Source organism: Saccostrea cucullata, unplaced genomic scaffold (genome assembly GCF_032062105.1).
Source record: "Saccostrea cucullata isolate Sc308-1 unplaced genomic scaffold, CSIRO_AGI_Scuc_v1 ctg315, whole genome shotgun sequence".
Classification (NCBI taxonomy): domain Eukaryota; kingdom Metazoa; phylum Mollusca; class Bivalvia; order Ostreida; family Ostreidae; genus Saccostrea; species Saccostrea cuccullata.
In genome coordinates, this window is record NW_026930873.1 from 62169 (window position 1) to 78658 (window position 16490).

At 34.4% G+C, this 16490-nt stretch overlaps 1 protein-coding gene across 4 annotated transcripts; it reads right to left on the bottom strand.

The window, feature by feature from the left end:
* Positions 1-1207: 1207 nt before the first annotated feature.
* On the bottom strand, positions 1208-13605 carry LOC134230380 (CAP-Gly domain-containing linker protein 3-like). 4 transcript variants are annotated; one of them, XM_062712165.1, is made up of 13 exons: positions 13459-13605; positions 7443-7707; positions 6863-7118; positions 6553-6696; positions 6207-6406; positions 5874-6009; positions 5473-5613; positions 4803-4925; positions 4260-4383; positions 3668-3753; positions 2835-2886; positions 2169-2293; positions 1208-1894 (listed from the first exon to the last, which is right to left on the bottom strand). In XM_062712165.1, the coding sequence occupies exons 1-13, from the start codon at positions 13494-13496 to the stop codon at positions 1656-1658; spliced, it is 1929 nt and encodes a 642-aa protein (XP_062568149.1). In that variant the 5' UTR covers positions 13497-13605; the 3' UTR covers positions 1208-1655. The 4 variants fall into 4 exon arrangements, with proteins under 4 accessions (XP_062568149.1, XP_062568150.1, XP_062568148.1 ...); XM_062712166.1 differs by lacking the exon at positions 13459-13605 and adding an exon at positions 11137-11287; XM_062712164.1 differs by lacking the exon at positions 13459-13605 and adding an exon at positions 9167-9231 and having other exon boundaries at positions 2835-2883.
* Between the last annotated feature and the right edge of the window lie 2885 nt (positions 13606-16490).

Here is a 16490-nt window from a genome sequence, read left to right on the forward strand (position 1 = left end):
TATGTTTGTTTTTATTAAAGCCTTTCTGCAGAGTTGGGGGACTATGGTTTAACCTCTATCCACTTGATATTTCAGTTCTACTCAACTCTGAGATTTTTTTTTTGAGATTTGGTACTTTTTTTAGATATTTAATAATAATTTGAAGACATATTTGTAGATGTACCTCAGACTTGTTTTATATAATTAATACTGTAAATGTATTGTATTTGGCATGTACAATATTTTGTGGAAATTAATTTTTGAACAAGTTTGCGAAGATTTGATTTAGCTCATTTCCTAATGTTCTTATTTATGAGTATTTGTGCAAGACATTAGACATTGTACTTGAATTAGCGGAAGCCGAGATCCTTCTCTGATAACTACATTTAACTACCTGTGATCATTCTATATTCTCTGTGTTTAACTACCTCTGATCCTTCTTTAGTCTCTTTGACTGACAGTGAACCTTCTCTAATCTCTATGTTTTTGATAGGGCTGGGCAATAATATCGATATTTCAATATATTGCAATACAATGGCAAAAAATATCGTATCGCAATACGATTATGTAATATCGATATATTGGCAATATGCTTAGATTAAGGAATTTTGTCATTAAATATAAAAATGGACTTATGAAAGTTTGTTATTTAGCCAAATAGTAAGTCAGAAGTTGTTTTGTGGGAACATTTCAGAGCATAACTTAAATGAAATCAACAAGATTTTTTTTCCGTGTTGGTCACTTATCATGGTTATGTACATTCCGCATGTAAATTAAAGTAAATTTAGTAAGAAAATGCCATTTTTATTACATTGAAAATATTGCAATACATATCGCAATACAGTTAAAAATATCGCAATATATCGCAATACGAAATCTCAGGCCAATACCCAGCCCTAGTTTTTGACTGATGAACTCTAATCCTTCTCTGATAACTATGTTTGTCTGACTACCTGTGATCCTTCTCTAGTCTCTATGTTTGACTGACTACCTGTGATCCTTCTCTAGTCTCTATGTTTGACTGACTACCTGTGATCCTGTTCTAATCTCTTGTTTAACTGTGAAACTTTTCTGGGCTCCATTTATGACTGACTACCTTTGATCCAGACATGACAAAAACTGCTAATCCTTGTGAAGAATTTTGTGAGTAAATAAGATACAGGATGATTGTATCCTGACAAGTCAAGCTTTTAATGTAGCTTGGTGACAAAAAAAAAACCAATTATCTATAGGCTTAAAATATTTTATTTTATGCATAAAAATATCAACAACTTTGATTTGCATAATGGATTTCCCATTAAATAACTTTTGACACATCGAGTTATTATTGTACAAAAAATAAAAGCATGTGATACTTTAATATATCAATCACAGGCATTCATCATTAACAATGACAATATGACTGAGATCACAAGCCCCATAAAATTGTAGTACAAGAGACATGTATGTAAATATTACCTAACCAACAGTGAACATTCTCTATGAAAAAAAAAAATCTTCAACCAGAGTAATAAATGCATATTTTCAAAAAATTGCTGAATCTGCATCAATATCCAGTAAAAATGCTTCATATGGGCTGTGTAAAATTGAGAAATGTTATGGCATCTTTAATCACAGGCATAATGAGGATAAAAGGGTTAAATACTTGGTCCTGATTAATTCCTTTATTTAAAAATTCACTTGTCTTCCATTGGACTTGATTCCTTTGATCCGTAATAGTCTGTAATTAATTTGGCACCATTGATACCACGGACTGTTATTTTACTGGGTCTGACTAACAGTCCATGATCCGGACGACAGGTAAAGTACCGCTTGTCATGTACACTGCCGTCGTTCTTTCCTTTTGCAGTTCTTAGTTCCACACCCACCCACACACCTTCACCAAACTCCGCTGGACCAATGTACCTGACAACACCTGTAGGAAGAAATCTTTTGTTTTATACACTGCAATACTTCCTATAAATATTCTGTCTTAATCACGTTTACTTCTTTACACAGTGGATATAGCTCAAGCCAGATAAAGAAGTGTGTGTGTTAATGCTCCAAAGAGACATTTCCCTTTAATCATGATCAATTTGCCCCATCCTTGGAAACAAACTCGGTGATCCATGGGGAAAAAACAAATAGTTTAAAGAGTAAATATTTTTAAAAATTCCTTCTTAAGGGTTTCCATGGTGAGGTTTACCTACCTAGTTCATTATTACAGAAGACACTCATTCCCACTTCCAGCTTGAAATCGTTGGTGGATCCAGGAGTTCTGGAGATCCTCTGTGAATTAGGTGTCCTGGCTGAACTCTGTCCCATACTTTTTGGTCTGAAGAATGTGTGTCCGTAATTTAACAAATTTAGCACTTTCCACTAGAATTTATCTGTATGTGTAATGATATTTGTGCAGATTTTTACAAAAACTAGTAGTAAATAGGTTTAAAAAAAAAAAAAAAAAAAAAAAAAAAAAAACTAGGCCCATGGGCCACATTGCTCACCTAAGTAACTTTGGTGACTTGGACTTGGCCCTTCATTTTAACATTTTAATCACCTCTTCACTGAAGGATATTTTGTACTAAGTTAGGTTAAAATTGGCCCAGTGGTTCTTGAGAAGATGTTGAAAATGTCAAAAGTTGACAGACGGACGGACGGCAGACATCGGGTGATCAGAATAGCTCACTTGAGCTTTCAGCTCAGGTGAGCTAAAACAGCTTGGTTTAAACCAAATTTATGGCTATCTTTTAGCATCTAGAGTTGGGTCAAATTATCATTTGCAAAATGTACATTGCACATGTAATATGATATATTATACATGTATACAGAGTGTTGCAACAAATCAATAATTTAGGATTTTCTTTAGATATTTTTACCTTTTGACAGGTGTCCTTGCTCGTCCTGGTGTAGAATTTACACCACCAGCTGCTGTAAGATATAAGAATATAATTTTTATTTAATCACTAATATCAGAGATCTACAGGCCCAAGTGCTGTAATGGGTCATCCATTATAACTTACGGTAATATCAATGAGTAGAAAATGAAAATTGTCTCCTATAACTGCCATTTAGTGTACATATCTACATAGTGAAATTATACTAAAGATTATGATCCGTCTCTGAGACACACCCCCCCCCCCCCAACTTATGACAATTATTAGTATACAAGTCTACACAGCGAAGTTACACTGAGGTTTGTGATCGCTCTCTTGAGACAGCCCCCCCCCCAACTTATGACAATTATTAGTATAAAGTCTACACAGCGAAGTTACTCTGAGGTTTGTGATCCCTCTCTTGAGACAGCTCCCCCCATCCCCCCCCTCCCCGCAACTTATGACAATTATTAGTATACAAGTCTACACAGCGAAGTTACACTGTCAGAGGTTTATGATCCCTCTTTGAGACAGCCCCCCAACTAATGAGAATCATTAGTGTACAAGTCCTCACAGTGAACTTACACTGAGGTTTGTGATCCCTCTCTTGAGACAGCCCCCCCCCCCCCCAACTAATGAGAATTATTAGTGTACAAGTCTACATAGTGAACCTACACTGTGGATTACGCTCTCTGAGACAGCCCCAAATCTAATGACAATTATTAGTGTACCGTGCATGTCTACATAGTGAACATACACTAAAGTTTGTATTCCCTCTCTGATAACCCCCCAACTAATGACAATTATTACTGTACAAGTCTAAGTTGTGAACTTACATTGAGGTTTGTGATCCCTCTCTGAAACAGCCCCCCAACTTATGGCTTCCAATGACTCACTGGAACTAAATCTTCTATCTCCCAATCTAGCAAAAGAAAGGGAAAATAAACACTACTGAAATAATAAATATCATCACAGACACTTCTCAAAAAAGTCTTTTTCTAAGTAATAAATAAGTTATACACTGTCACCTGGTTTACAGACAAGTTCACTCACACAAAAATCATTCAATTTTCAGTGATGACTTTATTCGCGATTTAACGCAGGCAAACTAGTTCGCGATGATTAGTTTTTGCGATCAAGCCTTTTTAGATCTGTTGTTCACATGCACTCGAATAAAAGTTGGTTTACAGTAATTTCTTGACTATAGGGCTAACATATTTTTGAATTTCCATTTTTAAAAATTCCGTTGAAACCGAAATGCTGCAGAGGAAACTGTGTTCGAACAGTTTTACAGCTTTGAAAGAACAAGAAAATTCAGCAAAGATTCTAAAAACTCAGAAAAAATGATATGGTTAACATCTATAAATATTGAACAGAATGTTTCTTTATCATAAGTTGACTGACAATTAAAAATTAAATTGTACTTACTTTTGTATTCTTGATAAGGGAGCAAAGACCCCATGTTTAGGTTTACATGTGAAATATCTCTGGCCATTGACAGAACCATCATTTTTTCCTGCTGGTTTGTCTAACTCTATACCATACCAGATACCTGAAAAAACATTCTCTATGTCAGACATGGTGCTTTCATGCTAAATGGAACATACTGCAATTTATTCAAGGAATGATAATTCAATAGTCAACTCTTTGTTACTAGATAAATATCCTTATGGACATACAAAGGGTTTCAGGAATTAATACATTATTTTTAATGACCACAAGCACTTGGTATAATATTTTAAAAATGCACACAAATTCATTAAATACTTAAAATATCATCTGAAATACTACCAAAGTTGAGTCTGAGCAAAAATATTTACTTCTAATCACTTATTTCAACAAAATACACAACTGAATAGAGTATGACAACAAAATAATAAAAGGTGAAGAAAAGTCAGATAAGAGACATTTAAATAAGTACACTATCTACATTCCAAGAACAATATTTGTTTTGTAAAACGCTTTCAATACCAGGTGCGAACTGAGTGTTGCCGGCAAATCTAACTGTGCCTTTCCTCTGTCCTGCCACAATCACTCGTTCCCCCACCTCCATTTCAGCCAAGTTAGATATGGAATTTGTTCTTGCCTTCAGACCTAAATAGATTTCAATAATTTTATAATTCATATTATTACTTCATTTGAAATACAATGGTATACATACCAGGTAATTCCTTATAATAGGTAGCATTTGTATTTGTTGGTATCATTTTTGAACCGCTGAATGCTCTTCAATGTATGAAGTATTTCTTTCTGGATATTAGATTCCCTTTATTCACATCATATTTTTTTTAAATAGAACTTCCTCTAAGTCCAGTATGCATATTAATGTGTTTCTGATAAACAGATAGCAGATTAATGGACTTCATTTCAAACCATTTCAATACCATTTTCTCTTACTTTTCAATATCTGATAACTACCAGTATAAACAGTGGCCTTCACCTTTATAAAATCTACTGACTTTGTCTGATATTACCTGTATCCACCCTGGCTTTGACATTTGACACATCCACTGTGCCTGAGAGTTACTAGTATCAACCCTGGCCCTGACATTTGACACATCCACTGACCCTGCATGATATTTACCTGTAACAACACTGGCCTTGACATTTGACACATCCACTGACCCTGCCTGATATTTACCTGTATCCACCCTGGCCTTGACATTTGACACATCCACTGACCCTGCCCTCTGTACTGGGGACTTATGAGGAGACATGGCGGGGGACCGGGGTCGGGGGGCAGAGCCTGGTTTGGCTATCTTACTGACTGGAGCAAATATTCCTAAAATAGTAGATAATACATTTGTGAACACCAACTAAGTTGATCTAACAGTCTGTATACCGGTACTTTTCAAAATATAATTTAATATCTTTTTAATAATTTTGAGAGATTTTAACATGAAATTTTGATAAAAATTTTGGTATAAAACTCTACATTATTTTGCATTAAAAAGGAAATGTGTTCTTTTATCTTTTCATTTATATAAAAGCTTTACACATTTCAGTTTTAATTATGCCGTCAGTGATATGATCTAGCTTTACCATGATTCTTAGGACACTGGAAGTAGGAGATGCCACCGATGCTCCCATCATTTTTGCCGCCAGCGTCATCCAGTTCTATCCCCGCCCAGATTCCGGCGGCAAACTCCGCTGGTCCACAATACCTTAGTGTTCCCATCTATTATTAAAGAAAACATTAAATAAAGCAAAGCATATTACTCCCCTAAAATGGTCATGTACGTCCAACAAACATTTATTCTTCTTGCAAATCTTGTGTCTTCTTCAGTTCATTTATCATTTCTTACTTTTCCACTTATATTTTCAAGTTTATTGCAAAGAGTGTTTTGTGAACATAACGTGACTTTGACAATTTACCTTAAGGCCCCCCACCATGACTTTGTCACCAAGAGCCAGCCCCAGTGACTGCAGGGTGACCTTGCTCTGTACAAGGTCGTAGTTAGGAGGTGGTTGTTTGGGTGCAGGCTGACACGCCTCCTGTAGAGTCTTTCTTAACTTCACTACAACCTTCGCCATTTCTGGATCTGAGTCCAGACTGGATGGATCAGGAATGCACTCTAAAAGGGAGAGAACTGGTGGTAAATAACCTTGTTTTATAACACACCTGTATACCATAAAGCCATGATAAAACTGCTCTCCTCATAATAAAATATTCACCCTAGCAAAGTAAACACACTGTAGAACCACATAAAACCCATTTTACCTAAAGCCGTTCGTCCTTGGTCGTCTTTGAGTAAAGCATCAGCACCATTTTGTAAGAGTACTTTGACAGCTTCATAAGCCAGATTTGATGCCGCTATGTGTAATGATGAACCATTATCAAATTCTGAACAAACACTGTCAATATCTGAAAATCAAAATTAATTGAACCTGAGAAAATCATCAAAAAAATATACTTATAGTCTGGATCAAGGTTATGATAGTTTGTATACAGCGTTTGTTTAAAGATCAAAATTCTTTCTGACTAAAAGTAATATATTTTTTTGTTATTGTCATCTTGTTAGGAGACTTACCTAAAGCTTTTGTATGCTTGAGTAGTACTTTGATTACAGGAACAACATCAAAATAGGCTGCATAGTGAAGTGCTGTCATGTTAGTCCACCGACAACGGATGTTTGGATCCGCTCCCTGAGCCAGGAGCATGGTCACCATACGACACGCGAGGTCGGCATCGCCTATCCCCGCCGCTCCTGATTTACTTGCATAGTGCAATAAGGTCATGTCTGTAAGACCATCACGGTCATTTATGTGAGCACCCCGTTTTAAAATCTGCAAAACACACAATATTTAATGATAATCACAGAAAAAAATTGTAGGTGAAAATTACTTGCAGAAATGTATCCACAAGGCTTTAACGAATATGTTATCGTGTTTCCATCATGCATTTCTTTCTGTGATGAATAATTCAATTGAAGAAATTAGATTCTTTAAAAGTTGCTTTAACTTGATTTGAGACATCTCTTACTCTAGTTGTCTGGAGGACCCAGGGTCTAGGAATTGAAATAAAATATCTTGCCATGTCTTTGTATCTAATTTTTAAATTTACTCCAACAAATCCTCATCAATGAAATCAAATTTCGACATGATTCTCACCTCGTCTATTAATAAATCTAAGTTCTGTTGAGTTTGTGGTGTCCATTGTCGAAGGACTGAGAAGATTTCTGGCACAGTGGTGTTTGGGTTTTCTAGAATTGACCTACATCCCGGGCACTCTGGATCAAAGAAAGATAGTTCTAGTTTCTGACAGCTGGCACACACTGGGGGGTCAACACAGGGGTGGATCATTGGTTTCTCTCGCTCCGGGTGGTAGCTGTGAGTCGGGATGGGAGAGGTGTCTTTTTCTTCTTCTAATGTCATTCTGAAAAGAGTGCAAGATTTATGTTAATGTGACATTTATAAGAATTATACTTCTTATAAGCTTCAATGGATTGTATTCAACTTAATATTGCGGAAAAAACCTTGACACCAAGAACATCATTTCTTCTAAATATTTAGAGATGACAAGATATTTCTCCGAACTACCCAACATTTCATGCCTTTTATCCCAAGTCCCTAAATCTAAGCACATGATACTGATCACTAAACACAATGATAAAATTTGGGTAAAAATATCCCAAAACTAGAGTAATCTTCCTATCAAACACACCTACATACAAAACAACCTTCTTAGCTGTTGAAAGACTTCTTAAATTTTTTTTTACATTGTGCATGCTAAGAAAAAATTCTACGCTCCAATAGAAAGCATATGGTTTAGGTGTAAATCTTGAGAAGTCATAGAACATGATATTATGTTCAAAAGTATAAATTTTTAGTCATTTCAGAACGGAACTGGACAGTGGAATTGAATTGTAAATTTTTGATCGGAATTATGGACAACATATTTTAACATTGATAAATATACCTCCCAAAGGTAGACACTACAGGGTACCAGGGTAGCCATAAATCAATGTGTCAAACACTTAAATGTATTATGATTTAGTTAAGTGTCAATGGCCTATATGGCATTCCCAATACACCACAGTAAATTACGATTCAAATCTAAAGGGGGAATAACAAAATCAATAGAATTACATGGAAGATGTAACAAAAGTCAGTCAACTTAGAAAAGATAATTTACTGCTTTGTTATAAAGCTCTCAACATTTTCTTTTTTTGTATTTGTGTGAATAATGCACAATATTTCAAACAAGCAACACTTTTCCATTTGCTCTTACCAGGTTTAGCTGTCATTCATTCCATCTCTAAATAATTAATTTTTCAACCTTTTCTGAAGATTTAATGATGCCAACAAAGGGAATTAAATAACACAAAACTGTATGTATACATTGGAAGAAGGCCATGATAGTGATCTCATGAATTATTGAAATATAGATGTAACCCAGGCCCTCTACAAACTAAGATGTTTTGTTTAATTGAATTTAGCAAAGAGAAGGGTGGGCCTGAGGACTTCAGTTAATTAACCCACTTGATCATAATCAAAATATACATAAAAGTCATCCATAATAAAACCTGAATGAAAAGTGATATTTTCTGGCATCCTCATATCCAAAAATAACCTGAAAACACAGGCAGGGAAAATACTGAATGCTTTTAATCCCCAGAATCAGATATTATGCAGTGTTTATATTTCACAATTCACTCATGCAGATAAATATCTGTAATCCCAACAAAAGCAAAAATGTTAACACACTTCAAACTGCCAAGCTGCAGTTCGGGGACAATTTGTTGAATGTTCCATCCACCAACAGGAAAATAAAACACAACTTGAAACTTGTGCTTAATAAACACTATAATTCACAACCAATAGAGACACAGTACCTGCATCTGGCACACAGTAACTGTCCAGCGAAGTTAGGTGTTGTTTTCATTTTGAATCAAGAAATAAAACGTGACATTCACTCCATTTGTTTACACATATAAGTATAAAACTACTATTCCCCGTTCTTAAAATTGCTACATTATTTCTTACTATGGTATTTAAAACAGTTCTTTTTGACCTAGTGAAAATATTAATCTTTTGCTTAAAAAAACGGGGCTTTTGTTACGACAGAATATTGAATGGAGGGGGAGAAATACCTTAGTAATGATCTAATTAAAAAATCTATAGACTGGAGTAACTTGCAGGTATTAGGAGATTTAGTCTCGAAAACTCTACTGGAACGGCTCCAGACCTAAAGGCCTGATAAATTTGAGTCAGTAAATAACTCCTGAGTAGAACAATGAGTGGAATGATTTAATAAACACCCCAGCAGAATTAAATCTTCTCTGTTCAACCCCCAATGTGACTGACAGACCATTCTTTGTATCCAGCTGACCCTGTGGTTTATAATCTGGTTATCATATCTTGTTGTTAAACAGAGCTGAAGGAACAAAAGCCATGGAGGGCTTATGTATTTGCTAGTTGATCAAATTATTGAATATAACTCCGTGACCTTTAACTTGACTATAGATATATAGTTTCTCCTATTGTGACACTGAGGCAGTCAATTTCTAATCATTAATCTTTCCTAAAAAAAAACATTTCTACTCCATTCCAAAGACTTGCCTATATGCCTTTCCTATTAGCCATATTTCTTAATGCAATATGCACCAAGTCCCAAAAAAACTGCATATTGCACACACGGTTAAAAAGGCTTAAATCCAAATTCCAATACATGTAACAATTCCATGCAACAAACAGTTTACCACACAGTATAATACATACTTGGTACTCCTCATTAAAATGGGTGACACCACAAAAGGAAGATGAACGGTTTGCGATTACCCCCAATTTAATTTGGTCTGTACAAATTAAAATTTAAATGACCATGATTTGAATACTTAAGTGGCACCTAGATAGAATATCTCAAATACTCAGCTCATTAAGGTAGTGTCGAAGCAGGGTAAACCATTTTATTGGGATTTACACAGATACTGTAAATCACTGCAATCCAAGGGCCAAGAATCCTAGCAATGCTTGGAGGGAACCAACAGAAGTCTTTGGCACAATCTTTTATGATCCCTCCTAAGAAGTCTATAACTGGCAAACTTGGGGATAATACTTTTGTTAGGTTTATAAGATCATTTACTAGCTTTCTATATCGATATGATAATCAAACATAATTCTGAACAATTGTATACTGCAGGTATCAGTGTGTATAAGATTAGATAATATGAATGGGTAAAAAAAATCTTGTACATGTATATCCACATGATTATACATGTACAATGTACACTATTTCTTCTTATCAAATGGTGCAAAAATTATTGCAATTTTTAGTACTTATTTAAAACAGTTAATATAACAATATACTCTTGACCTTACTGGCTTCAGATTTACAATCATGACAGTACAGAGAAAGTTCTTAATCATCTTAATTCTTCATTCTTTGTTGCTGTATAGCCTTCCTTCACAGCAACAAAGAACCTACAGCCAAAAAGTTTTCCAAAACTGCACTGCCCTATTAATGATTGTTTGGCTATCCACATATTGTAACACCTCGTATAGATATATTGATAGTCCTTTGAACAACATTTGGTAAATACAATGAGTGTCAAATGCAACTGCAGACAATGTTTTATTCTTGATACTGATAAAACAAACTGTCATCAAGGAAATTCAACATCAATTTTATCAAATCCTTATGCATCGAATAGAAAAGACGTCGCACATTCATGAAGTACACTACAGTACACTGCATCAGCTAAACTCTTAAACTGAAGGATGTACTCATGAAATCTAATCAGTCATTTAACCTTATAAAAAAATATTGCAACAAAGAGAGACAACGTACAAAAAATTGGCTTACCAATGATAATCCTAACCATGTAAAAAGTAACAACGCAATATTTCCATAGGAAGTTGAAGCCTTTCGTGACAGAAACTCGACAGGAAGTGAAAAGGCCTGTGTTCCGGGGCCATAGTGAGAACTCGCATCCTGAACCCTCTTGATCCCCCAGTAAAGGAAAACTAGAGTTACTTATACACACAGGAAACACTGTCAACCAATGTGTTACCAACTTGTGACTTTTTAGCATGGGCATTTTATAAACCTCCAATTAGTTATTCTTGTGTTCATGTTCTTTCTTTGTCCATGTTACTTCACATAACATGTGAAACTGTCCAGGTTTGTATATTTTTTGTTTTTGTTTTTCCATCTTGCACTATCTGGCATTTATATACATTCCGAACTTGAAAAGTTAAAAAGTACTAAAATTTCAACACAGATGAAGTTTGATATCTGTCTATAAATGTGAAGTATATAAATATGTGGATAAGTCATTCAATACTAAGCTGCTTTAAGTGTAACATGTGTTGAATGATCTCAATAGGACGTATACACTCAGGATCAGTAGAGATAACAAATCACAGACTTACTATCTCTTATCTTAGTTATCTTTACCCCATTTTATCAACAAAGACTGAAAGGAGTAAAATATAAATACTTGAGGTACATATAGTTTGCTTCATGAATGATCATACCATATATTGAACTATTGCAAATTTTATTAATTTACAAAGAATCATGCATGTTTCCAAATCACTTGTACGTTTTCTTGATTCTCTGTGACCAAAGGAATTACTACATGTACCTATTTAGACACTGACAAACAGTGTACTAAAGTATTCAAACAATATACCCTGGTGTCCCTGTACATTTAACAAGCTACACACCAATTCAATTTCGGGTTAACATTTTAATATGTCAAAGAAATAAATTGTTATGCATGCATTTCATAAATCTAAAATATGTTAAAAATAATATTGATTATATGTTTGAAATATTTGCACTAGCCAGTAGATCACTGATGATTATGTTTGCTTATTCTTGAAAGGAAGTTTTTAGAAGGTCCACCTAGTGAGCATTATTGAAAACTGCAAAAGACAAATAAAATGTCTTTAACTAGTACAATCTATACCATATATACACATTTGCATGTGTTTGTGATCAAAAAATTAATAGACAAATCTTCAAAACCGAAAACAAGTCCTTAAAACGAATTGAATTTTTTTCAAATCTCAAATAATTCATATTTGATAACTTTAATGAAATATTGTGTGAAAAGACAATACATGAGGTTCAAAATTTCTATAAACTCTCTTCAATTTATTTTCAATTAAAAGATACTTCAAGCCCTAAAATATTAGATGCACCACAAGCAGGCACCAGTATATCAAACTCCTAAAATGAAATAATTCTCCAAATTGGGGGTTTTCTGACCCATTATACTAAATGATAATATGTTCCTCTTACCATATCCAATATAGAAAAAAACATGCATAAACAAGAAACATAATATGTACTATGGATATTATCGATTAAGGTTATCCCCAAAAAAATTTTGTCTCTTAATTTCAAAATTTTTTATCTAAAATACCTGGATGTCAAAAAAAAAAAAAAAAAATCACCAAATTTGACAGTGAAAACCCCCAGTTTGTGCAACTCAAGTTATAATTTGTAAAATGCAATCACTGAATAAAAATAAGCACCTTTTAAGGTTAGAACTGTGCATGTACATATTATGTTTCTTGGGTATGATTTACCCCAAGTTTGGTTACCTATCAATAAAATAAATTAACATTCCTTGTTTTGATTCCACTTTTTCAGTCAAAAATTATAAATACAATTGCTAAAGAAAAGCAATACATGTGTACTGATGATTTTGAACATGCAACAAAAGTATATTCTCTTGAAAACCCGAAAAATTAGTTCTATAGATTGAAAAAGGAATTCATAATTTACATGCAATTAAAATTTTGACTTCAGTGATTAAATCTCTTTGAAAAAAGTGTGTTTTATACCAATACAGTCCAAATTATGAAAACCATTAGTTAAAAACTGAAATGAATTATGATATGCACACATTATACCAGCAGCTGACCATTATTAACTATAAGAAAAAATACAAGCCAGGAAAAAAATAAAATAAAATCTTTTTGCAAAGAATCATACCACAAATCATATATTGTATTCTTATTAGTTTCTTTGAATGAATGATTAATTATGTTACACTGCCTTATCATCCACAGATTGAGAGGGAAAGTTTAAAAATAAGGAAATCTTATAATACAAGATTAAAATTTCAAAAGAATGTCTGCTCATAACAACAAATATTGTTAATAAACTAACCTGTCTTGAAAATTGTTTCTTAGAACACCGATTTGCATTTAATTTGACGAAACATTCCTATCAATTTCACTTCATTCTCCATCCTTTCTTCTCCAGAGGCTCTTTTGTAAAAGGAGGTAAAAACAATCAAATGGTTTAAAACAACTCGTTCATAAAATAAATTATTACGACAATCAGTAGGTCGTACTTAGAACGCGCACCTGCAAAAAATTAAAATACCAAAAATTGCCGACATTTTTTAAATTTTTGGGATATTTTAATCCTGCAAGTATAAAACAAGTCTTCCATCTTTTATTTTCAGTACACATATATTAAAAGTGCTCAGAGACACCAGAAAAGAAAGTCAAAATGAATATTGAGAAATATTCAATTTTGTTCACCTCATATTTGTCACTTTGTATATGCATGTATTAATCGTGTTAATTTGTGTTATGTTATTAATGTTCATGACATGGTAATCGTCAATAAAGTTAATTGATATAATATAGAAACTGTTGAAAGTTGAAATTTTTTTTTACATACCTGAAAAAGTTGACCAAAAAAAAAAAAAAAAGAAGGAAATTGACCAAAGTCGAAAATCCTATTTCGTGGGGGGGGGGGGGGGGGGGGAGGTAGGAGCAAACTTTTTTCAAAACAATTTTTTAACCTTACAAAACTATATTTCATTCCTACGGAAGCCTGTTGGTGCCACGTACGAAAAATATTTTATCTGGCGGCCGCCACTTATTATTTGGCGGCCGCCACTCATATATCTGGCGGCCGCCACTTAATATATTGCGGCCGCCACATAATTTATCTGGTGGCTGCTATATAACATCTGGCGCTCGCCACATATTCTTCTGGCGGCCGCTATATAATATCTGGCGGCCGCCACATAATTTATCTGGCGGCCGCTATATAACATCTGGCGGCAGCCACTTATTAATTGGCGGCCGCCACTTATATATCTGGCGGCCGCCACATAATTTATATGGCGGCCGCCAGATAACACCTGGCTTCCTGATGCGTGCGCACGTTTTAATGTGTGGTTTTAGATACACTGTAAAAATTATAATAGCAACAGCAATCAACCAAACTTGTTAGAGATTTATTTTGAACCAACACTCCAATCCACACTTCTAGGAGATATGTTTTTGCTTAGAGCAGATTAATATTTTATTTGAATTATGCAAGTATTTGTAGAGTGTTTCGATTATTAAGAAGCCTTATCAGGGGTCATGGACATAAATCATGGTGTCTGCTTTACGCTATGATTGGTTGAGAATTAAATTAAGTTTTGCATTTCGGATTTCCAAGAATGGTGTTCCAATATTTCAGAATTCGTTTTTTATCATTTAATTTTTTACTTTTTTATCAATAAGCCGCGGTTGTGTCAACATCCATCTTCTTAAACCAATAACACTCACCTTTTGCAAAATAATTTATGTGGCGGCCGCCAGATATATAAGTGGCGGCCACCAAATAATAATTGGCGGCCGACAGATATATATGTGGCGGCCGCCAATTAATAAGTAGCGGCCGCCAGATATATATCTGGCGATATATCTGGCGGCCGCCAAATAATAAGTGGCGGCCGCCAATTAATAAGTAGCGGCCGCCAGATATATCTGGCGGCCGCCAGATATATATGTGGCGATCGCCAGTTAATAAGTAGCGGCCGCCAGATACATATCTGGCGGCCGCCAGATAAAATATTTTTCGTAGGTGGCACCAACGGGCTTCCGTACATTCCTGTTACTTTACTTTAGTATAAACTTCACACAAGCAGCCTTTCAATGAACATTTTCAATAGTAAAAGTATTGTTGGAAAAAAAAGTGGGGTGCATGCATATACTGAATAACATTTACCTCATATGCATGGTGCTGTCTCGTGAATGGAATACAGCAAGAGCTATAATTACATCAGCCCAGTAAAACACTTTTCTCTATTTTTTCAAAATCAATGTCTACTAATCAAAAATATGTATTTATAACCACTTAACTGCAAAAATGTAGCCCTCTCCTTTTTTTTTTGGGGGGGGGGGGGGTATCAGATTTAAAAAAAAAAATCGGAGAGGGCAACTTTATTGCAGCTAATATTCATTTAAAAGCCTATTTATAAGGGGTTTTTTTTAAATATATTTTTTTAAAAATTCTGTTATAAGTATGTGTATGTTATAAACGTTTTCCAAATAAAATTGTTCTCGTCTTCTTTTTTTTAATTTTATTTTTATTTTTTAATTTTTTTTTCAATTCAATTCCTTATAACAATGTTTGCTAGTCCAGACTCTGTTTTGACAAATTAAGAACATCATCAGTCATACTTCAGCTGCTGCGTATCTCGATGTGACCTAATTTTTTTTCTCGATGAGTTATCAATTTTGTTACGAGTACGTCCATTCCAAAGTAATAAGAATTAGTCTCATTGACTTAGTTTTGCATACCGGTATACTAGTATACTAGCTTCATGTTAGAATATATTGTACAGTACCCAAGATTAGTCATCTTCAAATTGTACTGTATGTGAACCATAAAATATTTGCTACATGTAGATAAAATGTACATTGAAAGGTCGCCCCCTTTTTGTTTAGATAAAGTCAAATTAGGGTAAATAGTCGACTTTGAATAAAATTGATACTGAGAAAAAGTTGGAACCTACCCCACTCCCACGAAATATCATTTCTGGGTTTGGACACTCCCCCCGCCCCCCTTTTCTTTTATTTGCTTGTCACCCTTTTTCTGGGTATGTGTAGAATTTTTTTGTCCTCACTGAAAGTGGAGATATTATATTGGGTCTGTCATTCTGTCTTTCTGTCTGTCTGTAACACTGGTTTCTAATACAAGATCTCGAGAAGGTATTGAACTTTTGCATTGAATGAAACTCCACTGGGGCCTAAAGAAGAACCTTATTTATTTTGAGGTCAAAAGGTCAAGGTCATAATTCATTTATTTTTGTGAGTAAATTTTCATTTCCAAGTGACTTGTCAAGCATTTGAAATGAAATTTTATACCATAACTTCTTATGGCCCCTGCCCTCTTTTAAGTGTCATGCC